Below are 22648 nucleotides of genomic sequence, written 5' to 3'. Positions count from 1 at the left end.
GGCGGAGGACAGAGAGAGTGCACTTTTTGGGTTGTGATTGTGGAGTGGCAGGCTGGGGACAAAAATGTGTAAAAGCCGAGAAGAGGAGGCACTTGCACTCTGACTGACAAGAACTCTAGAACATAGTTGAACCTGCCGTTGAGGAGTTCACTAGGTCCTTGACCATTCTGCAGAGGAGGAAGAGTGGACCGCTGGGTGTGGATTGAGACCGGAGACATTTAGGTAGAAGAGTAGAGGTTACAGGGATTTACAACAAGATAAAGCAAGCCAGGCAAGGATCCCACATCCACTGACAAGAGCTTCATACAGCCTGGCTCATCTGACAGCAGCGAGATGCCCGAGCCACTCCAAGGATGCCTCGGAAGTTGTGTTAAACATGTTTTTCCATTCTGTATCTGTGTTTTTAATGCTTTCACATCCTGGGGCCTCCCTGCCCCTGGAGGGACTGCTTCTCCCAGAGGCAGCCAATTCTTACAGATTAGTAAACTAACCTGTGATAGTAAAGTAACCTGTGAGTGAGCCTTTCAAATACAAACCAGCCAATCCAGAGCTCACACTTCCACCACCTCCTTCATTGCGCCCTCACGCTCTGGGCAACTATCCACCTGCCCTGACCACAGCAGAGCCAGGCACCAGACAACTAGGAACCAGCCCCTATGCCGAGCGAGAGCTGAAAGTATTCACATGAGCCAGTCCTTAACCCGCTCACTGTGCCTCACTGGTCCTCCCACAGAAACCACAATAAAGGCGTTTGTCACGTTTTCTGCCCCTCTGTCTGTCCCCTGGCCCACCCTGGGTGCTTCCTCGTGTGGCCACCCCTTGGTGTGATGTGCCCCCTTCTTTGGGGATCTGTGAGTAACAAACTTCTTTTTCATGGCAGTTGTCTCCCGATCTGTTGGCCTTACCATCACAGTTGTCTCCCCCCTTGGGCTAAATCCCAAGATCACGCATCTTAGAGACCAGCGTATGTCTCCCCTAGGCCCTTATTTTTTTTAACTTACTTATTCATGGACCTTTATTCATCCATAAAACATAAATCTGTTGTGTCCCTAAAGGAATTCCACGGGGAATTTTTGATTAGCATTGCACTGAATTTATAAATTAATCCAAGGAGAACTGATATCTTTACTAAGTCAAAACATCCTCTCCATCAACATGACATACATCCCCCACTTTTTATCCTTTAACAAACTTAAATTTTCTCTGTAAATATTTGTGTATTTTTAAACTTTTCCCTAGATAGTTAATGTTTTTGGTACTATTTTGTATTGTATTTTTTTAACTGTTAAGAATTGGTGTTGGGACTTCCCTGGTGGCGCAGTGGTCAGTTATCCGCCTGCCATTGCAGGAGACACGGGTTTGAGCCCTGGTCCGGGAAGATCCCACATGCCGTGGAGCAGCTAAGCCCGTGTGCCACAACTACTGAGCCTGTGCTCTAAAGCCCGCGAGCTATAACTACTGAGACCGCGAGCCACAGCTACTGAAACCTGCACACCTAGAGCCTGTGCTCCGCAACAAGAGAAGCCACCGCAGTGAGAAGCCCATGCACCGCATTGAAGAGTAGCCTCAGCTCGCTGCAACTAGAGGAAGCCCGCGGGCAGCAACGAAGACCCAACGCAGTCAAAAAAACAACACAAAAAGAATTGGTGTAGAGAAACACAATTGAATTTTTATGTGAAACATGGCAATCTCACTGAATTCTCTTAATGGCTTCATTAGTGTGCCATTTGATCCTGATGGGTTTTCTACGTAAAAGCTTGCATCACTTAGAAATAATGATAGTTTCATTTCTTCTCTTCCATTTCTTATCCTCCTCATGTTTCTTGTCTTAGCAACGGGTTGGTCCTCCAGGAGAATGTGAAACTGAGGTGATCAGAAGAGGACACCCATGTCTCCTTCTTGGCCTTCTTGAGAATGCACCTAAAGTGTCTTCTTTTTACATAAGATTTGCTATAGAGCAATGATTCTCAAGCTTTTGTGTCTCAGGGTCCCATTATACTCTGAAACATTATTGAGGACCTCAAAAAAATTTAATTTATCCTGACTCTATCAGGATTTAACTCACTGGAAAGAAAAAATGTTTGAGCATTTAAAAACACAATAATATATTGTACTGTTATGAAGTTTTATGAGGACTGAGTTAATTTATGAAAAACCCTTTGCAGAGTATCTAAAAAGTGGTCAAACGAATAAATAAAAACACAATAATAAATCCATTATGTTAACATAAATAATATATTTTAATGAAAATAATCTTTTTCCAAAACAAAAAGATTAATAAGAAAAATAGTAGCTTTACATTTTTGAAAAATTTTAAATATCTAGCTTAATAGAAGATAGCTGGATTCTCACGTCTGATCCTGCACTCAATCTGTCACAATACATTATTTGGGTTGAAGTATACCAAAAAATTCAACATCACACAGATATAACATATAGGTAGAAAACAGGAGAGCATTTTAATAGCATTTTATGATAATTCAGGCAATTCTTTGATACGATACCAAAACTTGACAAGTGGTAGTTTCTTAAAGGTCAGTTGCAATGTAGAAATCTCAAACCATATCAATGAACATTTCATACCCAGTACACTCATGAAAAAAATGGGAATGAAAAAGGAAAAGAATTTCTTAGTGCTACTGTGAAAATAGTTTTGATCCCACAGACTCCCCTGAAAGGGTCTTAAGAGACCCTCAGGTTTCCCTAGAACACACTGTGAGAACTGCTGCTATAGATTATTGGTATTTAACCTTTATCAAGTCAAAGAGCCTCTCATTATTTTATAATACCTCTCTTTTTTGTTGTCATGATAGGTGCTGACCCATATGAAACGCGTGGCTGAGAGGCTGAGAGGGCTTTCTCTGCCCTGGAGCGGAGAGCTCAGCACAGGTACACAGCGTGGTGGAAAGTGCTCGGGGCACCCACGACATTCGGTGGGGTGGCCTATCAGTTTTGAAGCTCAAGGGCTTTACACGTGAGTTCAAAGGATTTAATTTCTGACACATCGGCTGTCTGGTCCAGAAAGGACCATCCTGAGGAAACGACCAGGAAAGCAAGGTCCAGGCTGGAGGAGTATCCTCTAACCACACACCTGCCAGCAGCCTGGGGGCCTCCTTCCTGGAGCTCCACACCCTCTTCTCCACAGCCCAGGTGGCCCAGGCCTCAGCCCCTCCACCCCTGACAGTGGCCACCAGGCAGAACAGGCCTTGCTGTTTTCTCAGGGTTGCACAATGAGGAATATGACCTGTGGATGAGGACAGCCACTGGTCTCCAGTAAGTTACCCTTTGCAGTTTTGTAGGAGAAATGACCTGCAGGGACTCTCCGCCAGGCACCAGTCCAGCTTTCCTTCTCACCCAATGACCCCAGCAGGGATGGCTCAGTATAATTACAGCCACGTGTCCCCAGCAGGTCTGCTCCACCGGGTTTTATGTGAAACATTACCTTGTTTCACATAAAAAATCAATTGTGTTTCTCTACACCAATTCTTTTTTTGGTCGTGTTTTTGGCTGCGTTGGGTCTTCGTTGCTGCCCGCGGGCTTTCTCTAGTTGCAGCGAACGGGGGATGCTCTTCAACGCGGTGCACAGGCTTCTCACTGCGGTGGCTTCTCTTGTTGCGGAGCACAGGCTCTAGGTGTGCAGGCTTCAGTAGCTGTGGCTCGCGGGCTCAGTAGTTGTAGCTCGAGGGCTCTAGAGCACAGGCTCAGTAGTTGTGGCACACGGGCTTAGTTGCTCCACAGCATGTGGGATCTTCCCGGACCAGGGCTCAAACCCGTGTCTCCTGCATTGGCAGGCGCATTACTGACCACTGCGCCACTAGGGAAGTCCCAACACCAATTCTTAACAGTTAAAAAAATACAATACAAAATACTACCAAAAACATTAACTATCTAGGGAAAACTTTAAAAATACACAAATATTTACAGAGAAAATTTAAGTTTGTTAAAGGATAAAAAGTGGGGGATGTTTGTCATGTTCATGGAGAGGATGTTTTGACTTAGTAAAGATATCAGTTCTCCTTGGAGTAATTTATAAATTCAGTGCAATGCTAATCAAAATTCCCAGTGGAATTCTTCTAGGGACACAACAGATTTATATTTTATGGATGAATAAAGGTCCATGAATAAGTAAGTTTAAAAAAATAAGGACCAAGAGGAGACATGCGCTGGTCTCTAAGATGCGTGATCTTGGGATTTACCCCAAGGGGGGAGACAACTGTGACTGCTGTCTCTGTCTTTGGGCCAGAGGGCATCCCCAGGGACCAAGAGAACTGAGAGATGTTTGCAGCACCAGTTATGTCCAGAATAGGCACCAGAGAAGTAGAGCCACACAGCTTTGAAGATCGTCCTTAACCCAGATGTGCATGAAACAATTTCACATCAAGCAATGGGTACCCATGGAGAAGTGTGTGTACCATCCTCCGTCTCACCATCCTACAGGCAATGTTAAAATGGTGTTGGACTGCACCCGGGAACGGTTCATGAGAGATGTGGCAGAGATGGTGAGGACCCAGTGGGCGCCCGATCTCATCCTCCCTGCACAGGCACAAGTAGTGCAGCCAGTGCTCTGTGGCATCAAGGTGACCGGATTGTTCCTTGAGGTGTGGTGCAGACTGGGGAAAGAAGAGTGTGAACAGTGGATGGAACACACTGGGGATGTAGGAATGGAAGCTTCCGTGGGATGGATGCAGGCCGGTGGCGGAGGACAGAGAGAGTGCACTTTTTGGGTTGTGATTGTGGAGTGGCAGGCTGGGGACAAAAATGTGTAAAAGCCGAGAAGAGGAGGCACTTGCACTCTGACTGACAAGAACTCTAGAACATAGTTGAACCTGCCGTTGAGGAGTTCACTAGGTCCTTGACCATTCTGCAGAGGAGGAAGAGTGGACCGCTGGGTGTGGATTGAGACCGGAGACATTTAGGTAGAAGAGTAGAGGTTACAGGGATTTACAACAAGATAAAGCAAGCCAGGCAAGGATCCCACATCCACTGACAAGAGCTTCATACAGCCTGGCTCATCTGACAGCAGCGAGATGCCCGAGCCCCTCCAAGGATGCCTCGGAAGTTGTGTTAAACATGTTTTTCCATTCTGTATCTGTGTTTTTGATGCTTTCACATCCTGGGGCCTCCCTGCCCCTGGAGGGACTGCTTCTCCCAGAGGCAGCCAATTCTTACAGATTAGTAAACTAACCTGTGATAGTAAAGTAACCTGTGAGTGAGCCTTTCAAATACAAACCAGCCAATCCAGAGCTCACACTTCCACCACCTCCTTCATTGCGCCCTCACGCTCTGGGCAACTATCCACCTGCCCTGACCACAGCAGAGCCAGGTACCAGACAACTAGGAACCAGCCCCTATGCCGAGCGAGAGCTGAAAGTATTCACATGAGCCAGTCCTTAACCCGCTCACTGTGCCTCACTGGTCCTCCCACAGAAACCACAATAAAGGCGTTTGTCACGTTTTCTGCCCCTCTGTCTGTCCCCTGGCCCACCCTGGGTGCTTCCTCGTGTGGCCACCCCTTGGTGTGATGTGCCCCCTTCTTTGGGGATCTGTGAGTAACAAACTTCTTTTTCATGGCAGTTGTCTGCCGATCTGTTGGCCTTACCATCACAGTTATCTCCCCCCTTGGGCTAAATCCCAAGATCACGCATCTTAGAGACCAGCGTATGTCTCCCCTAGGCCCTTATTTTTTTTAACTTACTTATTGATGGACCTTTATTCATCCATAAAACATAAATCTGTTCTGTCCCTAAAAGAATTCCACGGGGAATTTTTGATTAGCATTGCACTGAATTTATAAATTAATCCAAGGAGAACTGATATCTTTACTAAGTCAAAACATCCTCTCCATCAACATGACATACATCCCCCACTTTTTATCCTTTAACAAACTTAAATTTTCTCTGTAAATATTTGTGTATTTTTAAACTTTTCCCTAGATAGTTAATGTTTTTGGTACTATTTTGTATTGTATTTTTTTAACTGTTAAGAATTGGTGTTGGGACTTCCCTGGTGGCGCAGTGGTCAGTAATCCGCCTGCCATTGCAGGAGACACGGGTTTGAGCCCTGGTCCGGGAAGATCCCACATGCCGTGGAGCAGCTAAGCCCGTGTGCCACAACTACTGAGCCTGTGCTCTAAAGCCCGCGAGCTATAACTACTGAGACCGCGAGCCACAGCTACTGAAGCCTGCACACCTAGAGCCTGTGCTCCGCAACAAGAGAAGCCACCGCAGTGAGAAGCCCATGCACCGCATTGAAGAGTAGCCTCAGCTCGCTGCAACTAGAGGAAGCCCGCGGGCAGCAACGAAGACCCAACGCAGTCAAAAAAACAACACAAAAAGAATTGGTGTAGAGAAACACAATTGAATTTTTATGTGAAACATGGCAATCTCACTGAATTCTCTTAATGGCTTCATTAGTGTGCCATTTGATCCTGATGGGTTTTCTACGTAAAAGCTTGCATCACTTAGAAATAATGATAGTTTCATTTCTTCTCTTCCATTTCTTATCGTCCTCATGTTTCTTGTCTTAGCAACGGGTTGGTCCTCCAGGAGAATGTGAAACTGAGGTGATCAGAAGAGGACACCCATGTCTCCTTCTTGGCCTTCTTGAGAATGCACCTAAAGTGTCTTCTTTATACATAAGATTTGCTATAGAGCAATGATTCTCAAGCTTTTGTGTCTCAGGGTCCCATTATACTCTGAAACATTATTGAGGACCTCAAAAAAATTTAATTTATCCTGACTCTATCAGGATTTAACTCACTGGAAAGAAAAAATGTTTGAGCATTTAAAAACACAATAATATATTGTACTGTTATGAAGTTTTATGAGGACTGAGTTAATTTATGAAAAACCCTTTGCAGAGTATCTAAAAAGTGGTCAAACGAATAAATAAAAACACAATAATAAATCCATTATGTTAACATAAATAATATATTTTAATGAAAATAATCTTTTTCCAAAACAAAAAGATTAATAAGAAAAATAGTAGCTTTACATTTTTGAAAAATTTTAAATATCTAGCTTAATAGAAGATAGCTGGATTCTCACGTCTGATCCTGCACTCAATCTGTCACAATACATTATTTGGGTTGAAGTATACCAAAAAAATTCAACATCACACAGATATAACATATAGGTAGAAAACAGGAGAGCATTTTAATAGCATTTTATGATAATTCAGGCAATTCTTTGATACGATACCAAAACTTGACAAGTGGTAGTTTCTTAAAGGTCAGTTGCAATGTAGAAATCTCAAACCATATCAATGAACATTTCATACCCAGTACACTCATGAAAAAAATGGGAATGAAAAAGGAAAAGAATTTCTTAGTGCTACTGTGAAAATAGTTTTGATCCCACAGACTCCCCTGAAAGGGTCTTAAGAGACCCTCAGGTTTCCCTAGAACACACTGTGAGAACTGCTGCTATAGATTATTGGTATTTAACCTTTATCAAGTCAAAGAGCCTCTCATTATTTTATAATACCTCTCTTTTTTGTTGTCATGATAGGTGCTGACCCATATGAAACGCGTGGCTGAGAGGCTGAGAGGGCTTTCTCTGCCCTGGAGCGGAGAGCTCAGCACAGGTACACAGCGTGGTGGAAAGTGCTCGGGGCACCCAGGACATTCGGTGGGGTGGCCTGTCAGTTTTGAAGCTCAAGGGCTTTACACGTGAGTTCAAAGGATTTAATTTCTGACACATCGGCTGTCTGGTCCAGAAAGGACCATCCTGAGGAAACGACCAGGAAAGCAAGGTCCAGGCTGGAGGAGTATCCTCTAACCACACACCTGCCAGCAGCCTGGGGGCCTCCTTCCTGGAGCTCCACACCCTCTTCTCCACAGCCCAGGTGGCCCAGGCCTCAGCCCCTCCACCCCTGACAGTGGCCACCAGGCAGAACAGGCCTTGCTGTTTTCTCAGGGTTGCACAATGAGGAATATGACCTGTGGATGAGGACAGCCACTGGTCTCCAGTAAGTTACCCTTTGCAGTTTTGTAGGAGAAATGACCTGCAGGGACTCTCCGCCAGGCACCAGTCCAGCTTTCCTTCTCACCCAATGACCCCAGCAGGGATGGCTCAGTATAATTACAGCCACGTGTCCCCAGCAGGTCTGCTCCACCGGGTTTTATGTGAAACATTACCTTGTTTCACATAAAAAATCAATTGTGTTTCTCTACACCAATTCTTTTTTTGTCGTGTTTTTGGCTGCGTTGGGTCTTCGTTGCTGCCCGCGGGCTTTCTCTAGTTGCAGAGAACGGGGGATGCTCTTCAACGCGGTGCACAGGCTTCTCACTGCGGTGGCTTCTCTTGTTGCGGAGCACAGGCTCTAGGTGTGCAGGATTCAGTAGCTGTGGCTCGCGGGCTCAGTAGTTGTAGCTCGAGGGCTCTAGAGCACAGGCTCAGTAGTTGTGGCACACGGGCTTAGTTGCTCCACAGCATGTGGGATCTTCCCGGACCAGGGCTCAAACCCGTGTCTCCTGCATTGGCAGGCGCATTACTGACCACTGCGCCACTAGGGAAGTCCCAACACCAATTCTTAACAGTTAAAAAAATACAATACAAAATACTACCAAAAACATTAACTATCTAGGGAAAACTTTAAAAATACACAAATATTTACAGAGAAAATTTAAGTTTGTTAAAGGATAAAAAGTGGGGGATGTTTGTCATGTTCATGGAGAGGATGTTTTGACTTAGTAAAGATATCAGTTCTCCTTGGAGTAATTTATAAATTCAGTGCAATGCTAATCAAAATTCCCAGTGGAATTCTTCTAGGGACACAACAGATTTATGTTTTATGGATGAATAAAGGTCCATGAATAAGTAAGTTAAAAAAAATAAGGACCAAGAGGAGACATGCGCTGGTCTCTAAGATGCGTGATCTTGGGATTTACCCCAAGGGGGGAGACAACTGTGACTGCTGTCTCTGTCTTTGGGCCAGAGGGCATCCCCAGGGACCAAGAGAACTGAGAGATGTTTGCAGCACCAGTTATGTCCAGAATAGGCACCAGAGAAGTAGAGCCACACAGCTTTGAAGATCGTCCTTAACCCAGATGTGCATGAAACAATTTCACATCAAGCAATGGGTACCCATGGAGAAGTGTGTGTACCATCCTCCGTCTCACCATCCTACAGGCAATGTTAAAATGGTGTTGGACTGCACCCGGGAACGGTTCATGAGAGATGTGGCAGAGATGGTGAGGACCCAGTGGGCGCCCGATCTCATCCTCCCTGCACAGGCACAAGTAGTGCAGCCAGTGCTCTGTGGCATCAAGGTGACCGGATTGTTCCTTGAGGTGTGGTGCAGACTGGGGAAAGAAGAGTGTGAACAGTGGATGGAACACACTGGGGATGTAGGAATGGAAGCTTCCGTGGGATGGATGCAGGCCGGTGGCGGAGGACAGAGAGAGTGCACTTTTTGGGTTGTGATTGTGGAGTGGCAGGCTGGGGACAAAAATGTGTAAAAGCCGAGAAGAGGAGGCACTTGCACTCTGACTGACAAGAACTCTAGAACATAGTTGAACCTGCCGTTGAGGAGTTCACTAGGTCCTTGACCATTCTGCAGAGGAGGAAGAGTGGACCGCTGGGTGTGGATTGAGACCGGAGACATTTAGGTAGAAGAGTAGAGATTACAGGGATTTACAACAAGATAAAGCAAGCCAGGCAAGGATCCCACATCCACTGACAAGAGCTTCATACAGCCTGGCTCATCTGACAGCAGCGAGATGCCCGAGCCCCTCCAAGGATGCCTCGGAAGTTGTGTTAAACATGTTTTTCCATTCTGTATCTGTGTTTTTGATGCTTTCACATCCTGGGGCCTCCCTGCCCCTGGAGGGACTGCTTCTCCCAGAGGCAGCCAATTCTTACAGATTAGTAAACTAACCTGTGATAGTAAAGTAACCTGTGAGTGAGCCTTTCAAATACAAACCAGCCAATCCAGAGCTCACACTTCCACCACCTCCTTCATTGCGCCCTCACGCTCTGGGCAACTATCCACCTGCCCTGACCACAGCAGAGCCAGGTACCAGACAACTAGGAACCAGCCCCTATGCCGAGCGAGAGCTGAAAGTATTCACATGAGCCAGTCCTTAACCCGCTCACTGTGCCTCACTGGTCCTCCCACAGAAACCACAATAAAGGCGTTTGTCACGTTTTCTGCCCCTCTGTCTGTCCCCTGGCCCACCCTGGGTGCTTCCTCGTGTGGCCACCCCTTGGTGTGATGTGCCCCCTTCTTTGGGGATCTGTGAGTAACAAACTTCTTTTTCATGGCAGTTGTCTGCCGATCTGTTGGCCTTACCATCACAGTTATCTCCCCCCTTGGGCTAAATCCCAAGATCACGCATCTTAGAGACCAGCGTATGTCTCCCCTAGGCCCTTATTTTTTTTAACTTACTTATTGATGGACCTTTATTCATCCATAAAACATAAATCTGTTCTGTCCCTAAAAGAATTCCACGGGGAATTTTTGATTAGCATTGCACTGAATTTATAAATTAATCCAAGGAGAACTGATATCTTTACTAAGTCAAAACATCCTCTCCATCAACATGACATACATCCCCCACTTTTTATCCTTTAACAAACTTAAATTTTCTCTGTAAATATTTGTGTATTTTTAAACTTTTCCCTAGATAGTTAATGTTTTTGGTACTATTTTGTATTGTATTTTTTTAACTGTTAAGAATTGGTGTTGGGACTTCCCTGGTGGCGCAGTGGTCAGTAATCCGCCTGCCATTGCAGGAGACACGGGTTTGAGCCCTGGTCCGGGAAGATCCCACATGCCGTGGAGCAGCTAAGCCCGTGTGCCACAACTACTGAGCCTGTGCTCTAAAGCCCGCGAGCTATAACTACTGAGACCGCGAGCCACAGCTACTGAAGCCTGCACACCTAGAGCCTGTGCTCCGCAACAAGAGAAGCCACCGCAGTGAGAAGCCCATGCACCGCATTGAAGAGTAGCCTCAGCTCGCTGCAACTAGAGGAAGCCCGCGGGCAGCAACGAAGACCCAACACAGTCAAAAAAACAACACAAAAAGAATTGGTGTAGAGAAACACAATTGAATTTTTATGTGAAACATGGCAATCTCACTGAATTCTCTTAATGGCTTCATTAGTGTGCCATTTGATCCTGATGGGTTTTCTACGTAAAAGCTTGCATCACTTAGAAATAATGATAGTTTCATTTCTTCTCTTCCATTTCTTATCCTCCTCATGTTTCTTGTCTTAGCAACGGGTTGGTCCTCCAGGAGAATGTGAAACTGAGGTGATCAGAAGAGGACACCCATGTCTCCTTCTTGGCCTTCTTGAGAATGCACCTAAAGTGTCTTCTTTATACATAAGATTTGCTATAGAGCAATGATTCTCAAGCTTTTGTGTCTCAGGGTCCCATTATACTCTGAAACATTATTGAGGACCTCAAAAAAATTTAATTTATCCTGACTCTATCAGGATTTAACTCACTGGAAAGAAAAAATGTTTGAGCATTTAAAAACACAATAATATATTGTACTGTTATGAAGTTTTATGAGGACTGAGTTAATTTATGAAAAACCCTTTGCAGAGTATCTAAAAAGTGGTCAAACGAATAAATAAAAACACAATAATAAATCCATTATGTTAACATAAATAATATATTTTAATGAAAATAATCTTTTTCCAAAACAAAAAGATTAATAAGAAAAATAGTAGCTTTACATTTTTGAAAAATTTTAAATATCTAGCTTAATAGAAGATAGCTGGATTCTCACGTCTGATCCTGCACTCAATCTGTCACAATACATTATTTGGGTTGAAGTATACCAAAAAATTCAACATCACACAGATATAACAGGTAGAAAACAGGAGAGCATTTTAATAGCATTTTAAGATAATTCAGGCAATTCTTTGATACGATACCAAAACTTGACAAGTGGTAGTTTCTTAAAGGTCAGTTGCAATGTAGAAATCTCAAACCATATCAATGAACATTTCATACCCAGTACACTCATGAAAAAAATGGGAATGAAAAAGGAAAAGAATTTCTTAGTGCTACTGTGAAAATAGTTTTGATCCCACAGACTCCCCTGAAAGGGTCTTAAGAGACCCTCAGGTTTCCCTAGAACACACTGTGAGAACTGCTGCTATAGATTATTGGTATTTAACCTTTATCAAGTCAAAGAGCCTCTCATTATTTTATAATACCTCTCTTTTTTGTTGTCATGATAGGTGCTGACCCATATGAAACGCGTGGCTGAGAGGCTGAGAGGGCTTTCTCTGCCCTGGAGCGGAGAGCTCAGCACAGGTACACAGCGTGGTGGAAAGTGCTCGGGGCACCCAGGACATTCGGTGGGGTGACCTGTCAGTTTTGAAGCTCAAGGGCTTTACACGTGAGTTCAAAGGATTTAATTTCTGACACATCGGCTGTCTGGTCCAGAAAGGACCATCCTGAGGAAACGACCAGGAAAGCAAGGTCCAGGCTGGAGGAGTATCCTCTAACCACACACCTGCCAGCAGCCTGGGGGCCTCCTTCCTGGAGCTCCACACCCTCTTCTCCACAGCCCAGGTGGCCCAGGCCTCAGCCCCTCCACCCCTGACAGTGGCCACCAGGCAGAACAGGCCTTGCTGTTTTCTCAGGGTTGCACAATGAGGAATATGACCTGTGGATGAGGACAGCCACTGGTCTCCAGTAAGTTACCCTTTGCAGTTTTGTAGGAGAAATGACCTGCAGGGACTCTCTGCCAGGCACCAGTCCAGCTTTCCTTCTCACCCAATGACCCCAGCAGGGATGGCTCAGTATAATTACAGCCACGTGTCCCCAGCAGGTCTGCTCCACCGGGTTTTATGTGAAACATTACCTTGTTTCACATAAAAAATCAATTGTGTTTCTCTACACCAATTCTTTTTTTGGTCGTGTTTTTGGCTGCGTTGGGTCTTCGTTGCTGCCCGCGGGCTTCCTCTAGTTGCAGCGAACGGGGGATGCTCTTCAACGCGGTGCACAGGCTTCTCACTGCGGTGGCTTCTCTTGTTGCGGAGCACAGGCTCTAGGTGTGCAGGCTTCAGTAGCTGTGGCTCGCGGGCTCAGTAGTTGTAGCTCGAGGGCTCTAGAGCACAGGCTCAGTAGTTGTGGCACACGGGCTTAGTTGCTCCACAGCATGTGGGATCTTCCCGGACCAGGGCTCAAACCCGTGTCTCCTGCATTGGCAGGCGCATTACTGACCACTGCGCCACTAGGGAAGTCCCAACACCAATTCTTAACAGTTAAAAAAATACAATACAAAATACTACCAAAAACATTAACTATCTAGGGAAAACTTTAAAAATACACAAATATTTACAGAGAAAATTTAAGTTTGTTAAAGGATAAAAAGTGGGGGATGTTTGTCATGTTCATGGAGAGGATGTTTTGACTTAGTAAAGATATCAGTTCTCCTTGGAGTAATTTATAAATTCAGTGCAATGCTAATCAAAATTCCCAGTGGAATTCTTCTAGGGACACAACAGATTTATATTTTATGGATGAATAAAGGTCCATGAATAAGTAAGTTTAAAAAAATAAGGACCAAGAGGAGACATGCGCTGGTCTCTAAGATGCGTGATCTTGGGATTTACCCCAAGGGGGGAGACAACTGTGACTGCTGTCTCTGTCTTTGGGCCAGAGGGCATCCCCAGGGACCAAGAGAACTGAGAGATGTTTGCAGCACCAGTTATGTCCAGAATAGGCACCAGAGAAGTAGAGCCACACAGCTTTGAAGATCGTCCTTAACCCAGATGTGCATGAAACAATTTCACATCAAGCAATGGGTACCCATGGAGAAGTGTGTGTACCATCCTCCGTCTCACCATCCTACAGGCAATGTTAAAATGGTGTTGGACTGCACCCGGGAACGGTTCATGAGAGATGTGGCAGAGATGGTGAGGACCCAGTGGGCGCCCGATCTCATCCTCCCTGCACAGGCACAAGTAGTGCAGCCAGTGCTCTGTGGCATCAAGGTGACCGGATTGTTCCTTGAGGTGTGGTGCAGACTGGGGAAAGAAGAGTGTGAACAGTGGATGGAACACACTGGGGATGTAGGAATGGAAGCTTCCGTGGGATGGATGCAGGCCGGTGGCGGAGGACAGAGAGAGTGCACTTTTTGGGTTGTGATTGTGGAGTGGCAGGCTGGGGACAAAAATGTGTAAAAGCCGAGAAGAGGAGGCACTTGCACTCTGACTGACAAGAACTCTAGAACATAGTTGAACCTGCCGTTGAGGAGTTCACTAGGTCCTTGACCATTCTGCAGAGGAGGAAGAGTGGACCGCTGGGTGTGGATTGAGACCGGAGACATTTAGGTAGAAGAGTAGAGATTACAGGGATTTACAACAAGATAAAGCAAGCCAGGCAAGGATCCCACATCCACTGACAAGAGCTTCATACAGCCTGGCTCATCTGACAGCAGCGAGATGCCCGAGCCCCTCCAAGGATGCCTCGGAAGTTGTGTTAAACATGTTTTTCCATTCTGTATCTGTGTTTTTAATGCTTTCACATCCTGGGGCCTCCCTGCCCCTGGAGGGACTGCTTCTCCCAGAGGCAGCCAATTCTTACAGATTAGTAAACTAACCTGTGATAGTAAAGTAACCTGTGAGTGAGCCTTTCAAATACAAACCAGCCAATCCAGAGCTCACACTTCCACCACCTCCTTCATTGCGCCCTCACGCTCTGGGCAACTATCCACCTGCCCTGACCACAGCAGAGCCAGGTACCAGACAACTAGGAACCAGCCCCTATGCCGAGCGAGAGCTGAAAGTATTCACATGAGCCAGTCCTTAACCCGCTCACTGTGCCTCACTGGTCCTCCCACAGAAACCACAATAAAGGCGTTTGTCACGTTTTCTGCCCCTCTGTCTGTCCCCTGGCCCACCCTGGGTGCTTCCTCGTGTGGCCACCCCTTGGTGTGATGTGCCCCCTTCTTTGGGGATCTGTGAGTAACAAACTTCTTTTTCATGGCAGTTGTCTCCCGATCTGTTGGCCTTACCATCACAGTTGTCTCCCCCCTTGGGCTAAATCCCAAGATCACGCATCTTAGAGACCAACGTATGTCTCCCCTAGGCCCTTATTTTTTTTAACTTACTTATTCATGGACCTTTATTCATCCATAAAACATAAATCTGTTGTGTCCCTAAAAGAATTCCACGGGGAATTTTTGATTAGCATTGCACTGAATTTATAAATTAATCCAAGGAGAACTGATATCTTTACTAAGTCAAAACATCCTCTCCATCAACATGACATACATCCCCCACTTTTTATCCTTTAACAAACTTAAATTTTCTCTGTAAATATTTGTGTATTTTTAAACTTTTCCCTAGATAGTTAATGTTTTTGGTACTATTTTGTATTGTATTTTTTTAACTGTTAAGAATTGGTGTTGGGACTTCCCTGGTGGCGCAGTGGTCAGTAATCCGCCTGCCAATGCAGGAGACACGGGTTTGAGCCCTGGTCCGGGAAGATCCCACATGCTGTGGAGCAACTAAGCCCATGTGCCACAACTACTGAGCCTGTGCTCTAGAGCCCGCGAGATACAATTACTGAGCCCGCGAGCCACAGCTACTGAAGCCTGCACACCTAGAGCCTGTGCTCCGCAACAAGAGAAGCCACCGCAGTGAGAAGCCTATGCACCGCATTGAAGAGTAGCCTCAGCTCGCTGCAACTAGAGGAAGCCCGCGGGCAGCAACAAAGACCCAACGCAGCCAATAAAACAACACAAAAAGAATTGGTGTAGAGACACACAATTGAATTTTTATGCGAAACATGGCAATCTCACTGAATTCTCTTAATGGCTTCATTAGTGTACCATTTGATCCTGATGGGTTTTCTACGTAAAAGCTTGCATCACTTAGAAATAATGATAGTTTCATTTCTTCTCTTCCATTTCTTATCCTCCTCATGTTTCTTGTCTTAGCAACGGGCAGGTCCTCCAGGAGAATGTGAAACTGAGGTGATCAGAAGAGGACATCCATGTCTCCCTCTTGGCCTTCTTGAGAATGCACCTAAAGTGTCTTCTTTACACATAAATTTGCTGTAGAGCAATGATTCTCAAGCTTTTGTGTCTCAGGGTCCCATTATACTCTGAAAAATTATTGAGGACCTCAAAGAAATTTAATTTATCCTGACTCTATCAGGATTTAACACACTGGAAAGAAAAAATGTTTGAGCATTTAAAAACACAATAATATATTGTGCTGTTATGAAGTTTTATGAGGACTGAGTTAATTTATGAAAAACCCTTTGCAGAGTATCTAAAAATGGTCAAATAAATAAATGAATAAATAAACACACAATAATAAATCCATTATGTTAACATAAATAATATATTTTAATGAAAATAATCTTTTTCCAAAACAAAAAGATTAATAACAAAAATAGTAGCTTTACATTTTTGAAAAGTTTTAAATATCTAGCTTAATAGAAGATAGCTGGATTCTCATGTCTGATCCTGCACTCAATCTGTCACAATACATTATTTGGGTTGAAGTATACAAAAAAATTCAACATCACACAGATATAACATATAGGTAGAAAACAGGAGAGCATTTTAATAGCATTTTAAGATAATTCAGGCAATTCTTTGATACGATACCAAAACTTGACAAGTGGTAGTTTCTTAAAGGTCAGTTGCAATGTAGAAATCTCAACCCATATCAATGAACATTTCATACCCAGTACACTCATGAAAAAAATGGGAATGAAAAAGGAAAAGAATATCTTAGTGCTACTGTGAAAATAGTTTTGATCCCACAGACTCCCCTGAAAGGGTCTTAAGAGACCCTCAGGTTTCCCTAGAACACACTGTGAGAACTGCTGCTATAGATTATTGGTATTTAACCTTTATCAAGTCAAAAAGCCTCTCATTATTTTATAATACCTCCCTTTTTTGTTGTCATGATAGGTGCTGACCCATATGAAAGGCATGGCTGAGAGGCTGAGAGGGCTTTCTCTGCCCTGGAGCGGAGAGCTCAGCACAGGTACACAGCGTGGTGGAAAGTGCTCGGGGCACCCACGACATTCGGTGGGGTGGCCTGTCAGTTTTGAAGCTCGAGGGCTTTACACGTGAGTTCAAAGGATTTAATTTCTGACACATCGGCTGTCTGGTCCAGAAGGGACCATCCTGAGGAAACGACCAGGAAGGCAAGGTCCAGGCTGGAGGAGTATCCTCTAACCACACACCTGCCAGCAGCCTGGGGGCCTCCTTCCTGGAGCTCCACACCCTCTTCTCCACAGCCCAGGTGGCCCAGGCCTCAGCCCCTCCACCCCTGACAGTGGCCACCAGGCAGAACAGGCCTTGCTGTTTTCTCAGGGTTGCACAATGAGGAATATGACCTGTGGATGAGGACAGCCACTGGTCTCCAGTAAGTTACCCTTTGCAGTTTTGTAGGAGAAATGACCTGCAGGGACTCTCCCCCAGGCACCAGTCCAGCTTTCCTTCTCACCCCATGACCCCAGCAGGGATGGCTCAGTATAAATGCAGCCACCTGTCCCCAGCAGGTCTGCTCCACCGGGTTCAGGTGAGAAAGTTCTCCAAGGAGTGATTTCTTTGAAAACACTTACATTAATTCTTCTCTTTTGTATTTGTCCTGAATGAGGTCAGTGCTGGCAGCGTGGTGTATGAGAAATCCTTTTTGATTAATTACAGGCTGCTTTAGCAAGACACAGCTACGTCCCAGCTGCTCTCTTCTTCCACCATAGACACCTTGGTGACCTCTTAGACAGGCTTGGGTTCAGGGTTGGTGGGTTCAGAGCTGAGGGCTAGTGGCTCCGAGTGAGGTCCTACTGCAATATTGCCTAGGTGGACCACTGAGAGTCTAATGAGAACAAGTGGAAAGAACAGCCGGGCTCTCCTCGACATACAAATCCCCAAGTGGGTGTACAAGGCTTGTCCGTGTCTCCCTGACCCTCTCCTTTCATTTCAGCACAATGAAGCTTTTCACAGGCCTCATTCTCTGCTCCTTGGTGCTGGGAGTCCACAGCCGATGGTTTTCCTTCCTTGGTGAGGCTTATGAAGGTAAGGCTGGTGGAGGGGGGATGACACCCATGGGCCTCTGGGATTCACCATGAGCGCTCTTAAGGGTTGGAGCTACTGTCTTAGGCGGTGCTGCCCTATGTGGTAGAATGTGCCAGGTGTTTGGGGAGCTTTTTTTCAGACAGATTGAAAACCACAGGATTTATGTCGATCAGTCACTAGAGAAAGAACAGTCATCATTCCCAGCTGAAATGGAAGTTTGAATGGAAGACATAAAATAAGTCTTGAAATGGTACAGCATTTCCCTCAGACCAATTTCTCCCTTCCTCCCTCCCTTTCCCTCTTCCTTCCTTCCTTCCTCTCTTCTTCTTCTCTTCCTTCTTACCTTCCATTTCCTAATTGGATAATTCAGGGACCTTCAGCTTAGCTCTTGCTCCTGCTTCCTATACTCAGTGACACTGTCCCTGGTTCAGTCTGTTTCCTACCCTTTTATAGCCTTTTAACTGACAAAAAAACCCGTGTGCGACCGGGGTGGGGAACCTAATAACATATCTCAAGCTTCCGGTAGGAACTCGGCCCTTATATGCACTTCAGGGTGACCAACTCTCCTGCTTTGCCCAGGTCTGAGGACTTTTCCAGGACACTTTCAACGCTAACTGGGGCAGTTCCAGGAAAACAGGTGCAGTTCTGGTTAGGCTGGGACAGGTGGTCACCTACTTACCTGCAGAATACCTCCGTGAGGGAGGCATCTCCCCCCATCTGAAGGGGAGAAAACCGAGGCTGAGAGCAGCCGAGTCTGCTGCCCAGGGACTAAGTGCCAGTCAGCAGGTGGCAGGACAGAAGTTTGAACCCAGCTGTGCACGAGGCCACAGCTCTTGCTGGGCAGACTTGTCCCAGTGCCACTCCCTCAAGCTGGGGGCTTATCAATCTCAGCTGCATGTTGGATTCACCTGGGGAGCAGTGAAAACTATTGATGCCTGAGACCCACCCCAGAGAGTGTGAGGTAACTGGCCTGGGCTGTGAGGTAGGTCTCAGGGGACTTTCAGTACCTCCCCAGCTGATTGGAAGGTGTAACCAGGCTGAGGCAAGACCCACTGCTCGAGGGCTTGCTTCCTCAGGCAGCCCACGTCACCAATACCGTCCACTAGAAAGTCCTCAGGATGCCATTCACGTGCCTAACAGGCAGGGGAATCAAGTCACATTGAGCGCATTCGCGCAGCAGGGATACATTTCTTAGGCGTCAGGGCAGAGGTGCTGCATGTCTGCCCCTTTCTCAGAATCTGTCCTCCACGTCACCTCCTCACTCACCCAAATCCCCTGGATCTCATCCTATGCGGCTTCCTTTTCTAACAGTGGTTCGGGGCCAAGGGCAATTTTGTGTCCTGGAGATATCTGGCAATGTTTGGAAACACTTTTGGTTGTCCCACTTGGGGAATAGGTTGCCCGTTAGTGGGTAAAAGTGAGGGATGCTGTTAAACGTGTTACAATACCCAGGACAGCCCTGAACAGCAAAGAATTATCTGGTTTAACATGTCAATAGTATGAAGCTGAGGAATCCTGCCCTATAAAGATAGCTCCCTTCTCTCCTTAAACGTATCACATGGAGCCCTAAGTGAGATGCAGTCCAGAGACAGCATCGTAGGGGCCCGACAACCAGGTCCAACGCAGCTGTGCCCCTCCCCCCATAACGACTCTCATTCGAGTTACCAGGAGCAGGAAACTAGACACAAGAATGCTCTGCTCACTCTATGGCACTCATGGTGCTATAGCCACAGGATGAAACTGAGTCAGTGGAAGATTTTTCATTCCTTGATTCTTCCCTAAGGTGTGTCACAGTTTTCTGTCCACCTGATAATCCTTTCTCTATGTGCTTTCCTCCCAGGGGCTAAAGACATGTGGCGAGCGTACTCTGACATGAGAGAAGCCGGGTACAAAGATGCAGACAAGTACTTTCACGCCCGGGGCAACTATGACGCTGCCCAAAGGGGACCTGGGGGCGTCTGGGCTGCTGAAGTGATCAGGTACCAGGGGCCCTGAGGATGCAGGGATGGGTGTGAGAGCCTCGGACAGCCAGGAGGGGCCAAGCCCTGGAGAACTTCCTGTAGGGCTGTGGCCTCTCCTCCTCTTATCCACCCTCACCCTCTGTGTCCTGTGTGGGGTCTGAGTGGCTGAAGAGCAGAGCAAGGCTGGTGGGACAGACGATTCCCAAGCCTCCCCCATGGGTGCTGTTCACCCAGCATAAGGGGACCCGCAGGGCTGAGGTGGGCTGAGCCCGGGCAGCCTCAGGCTTCATTCCCTCTTTCCTAGCTCCTGTCAGAGTCCTCGATTCCTTGGAAAGAGGAGAGATGGGGAGGGTGGGCTGTTGCTCGTCAGCCCTGGAGTAATCCCCTACCTGCCCTCCTCCATTCCAGCGATGCCAGGGAGAATAGTCAGAGAATCACAGACCTTTTTAAGCATGGAGACAGTGGCCACGGACGGGAGGACTCGGAGGCCGACCAGTTTGCCAATAGATGGGGCCGGAGCGGCAAAGACCCCAATTACTTCCGACCTCCTGGCCTGCCCGACAAGTACTGAGCTGCCTCTCACTCTGCTCAGGAGACGACGGGGCTGTGAGCCCCCAAGGGCAGGGACGCTGAGCTTGTGAGTTCTCTGTCCACGGAAGCCAGCAGATCTAATAAATGCTTAAGAGATTGAATGTTGAAAACCGTGTATTATTCTTTGATATAAGGACAGCCTGTTTGTTCCCAAGGGGTGATGGCTGGACACCCACATGAAGACCGAGTCTGTGCCTGTGTCTTGGGAGTCGGGGCCACAATCTCAGCATCATACAGGGCAGACACCCTGCTCCACCCCTTCCCCTAATCAGACCCGCTCCCCTCCAGGCCCCTCTGGTTACAGTGGTGCTCTTTCTAGGCCCTTCTGTATTCAGGCCTCTTCACTCCCTGGCAGTTGGGTCCTGTCAGCTTCTCTGCCCTGGGGTCTAGTGCCCTTAGTGCGTCCTCAGTGGTGTCTGTGTGCGGGCAGGGGACACAGCCTCGGGACGACTGGATCGTGGAATCCTGCTCCAACAGCTGCACCTTGATCTTCTGTTCATCTCTCAGCAACACCTACAAATCCATCTATGAACCAATTTCTGTCTGTGCCATCCAGAAGTGCCTCCAACGCTGTCTCCCTTCACTCTATATTCCTTGCCTGATGCAAGTGTCCAGGAATAAACATGTCCAGAAACGGAGGCATAGGGACGCCATCAAGATTAAGTATCAGGAGGTTTTGTATTGCATTGGATATGTATCAGGTCCTTGAGAAGAAGTCATTTTCCCTCCCTGGACCCTTCCCAACAGAGGAAAGCCAGCAGCATGTTACTCTTTTTCCAGTCATGCCGCATGGCTTGCGGGATCTTAGTTCTCCCCCCAGGGATTGAACCCAGGCCCACGGCAGTGAGAGCTCCAAGTCTTAACCACTGGACTGCCACGGAAGTCCCAGCATGTTACTTCTTACTGAGGAAAACAGTGTCTAATAAAAGGGGTTTGGGCCTGTTAGAGTACAGGAATTATGAGTGACTCTATAAATCACAAATTCCTAGAGAAACCAATAGCCTTCTTCCTTGGATAAAAATTTGGTTTGGGTGTTTGGTTTTTTCAGATTACAGATTCCAAGAAGTAAAATGATCTAACACTTTAAAGAGTGGGGAACAGGGGCTTCTGTGGTGGCACAGTGGTTAAGAATCCACCTGCCAATGCAGGGGACACGGGTTCGAGCCCTAGTCCGGGAAGATCCCACATGCCGCAAAGCAACTAAGCCTGTGCACCACAACTACCGAGCCTGCGCTCTAGAGCCCGCGAGCCACAACTACTGATCCCACACGCCACAACTACAGAAGCCCGCGTGCCTAGAGCCCATGCTCCGCAGCAAGAGAAGCCACCGCAATGAGAAGCCCACGCACCGCAACGAAGAGTAGCCCCCGCTCGCCGCAACTAGAGAAAGCCCGCGTGCAACAACGAAGACCCAAAGCAGCCCCCCCCAAAAAAGAAAAAAGAATGGTGAATAGACTTCTGTATCCAACTTTTATTTCAAGTAATAAAAAGGCTGATTATTAAATTTTTCCTATTTACAATAATTTGGAGAACTTGCTTTATCTAAACTTTCAAGTCATCATTTCTCCTACTTTTCCTTTCTTTCCCCTCATTTTGCAAATTCTATAGCTTCAGTTCCTGGGATAGAAATCTAATAGTGAACATTCTCATAATAGGAGTCTCCTTACAACCTGGGGTCTGTTGAGACTTTACCACTAGAGCCCTAAACTCAGCAGTGCTTTGAGCCTGTTCTTGCCAGCCAATCTGCCACCACACTCTCCCTAATCCCGGTTACCCTGCTCCTGCTTTATTTTGTCAGACTCACTTTTCTGAGACACAGCCTCTACGTACACCTCTGACAGTGCCTTCTGATGGGAACTGTATGAGAAAGTTCTCCTGTGACTAACTACCTTACAGACACACTTTTTCTTCCTCCTTGACAAGGAAGTTAAACTTGTCTTTCCCCTACAGGGATCATTTCATCATGAATCGTCTCCCCTTAGGAGTGCTCCTGAATCCCACTTTCAGAGTAGAAGTGTGTGCCGGTTATCAGTTTATTTACTCTGAGCTCCACGTCCACCCTTCTTTTGCCCGCTTGTGATACTGG

At 46.5% G+C, this 22648-nt stretch overlaps 1 protein-coding gene across 1 annotated transcript; it reads left to right on the top strand.

The window, feature by feature from the left end:
• The first annotated feature begins 17915 nt into the window (after positions 1-17915).
• On the top strand, positions 17916-20624 carry LOC132597676 (serum amyloid A-2 protein-like). The gene is made up of 3 exons (XM_060303448.1): positions 17916-18010; positions 19851-19989; positions 20380-20624. The coding sequence occupies exons 1-3, from the start codon at positions 17923-17925 to the stop codon at positions 20540-20542; spliced, it is 390 nt and encodes a 129-aa protein (XP_060159431.1). The 5' UTR covers positions 17916-17922; the 3' UTR covers positions 20543-20624.
• The last annotated feature ends 2024 nt before the right edge of the window (positions 20625-22648 follow it).

This window comes from Globicephala melas, chromosome 8 (assembly GCF_963455315.2).
Source record: "Globicephala melas chromosome 8, mGloMel1.2, whole genome shotgun sequence".
Classification (NCBI taxonomy): domain Eukaryota; kingdom Metazoa; phylum Chordata; class Mammalia; order Artiodactyla; family Delphinidae; genus Globicephala; species Globicephala melas.
Note: the sequence above shows the minus strand (reverse complement) of the source record. Positions and strands in the feature narration are given on the sequence as shown.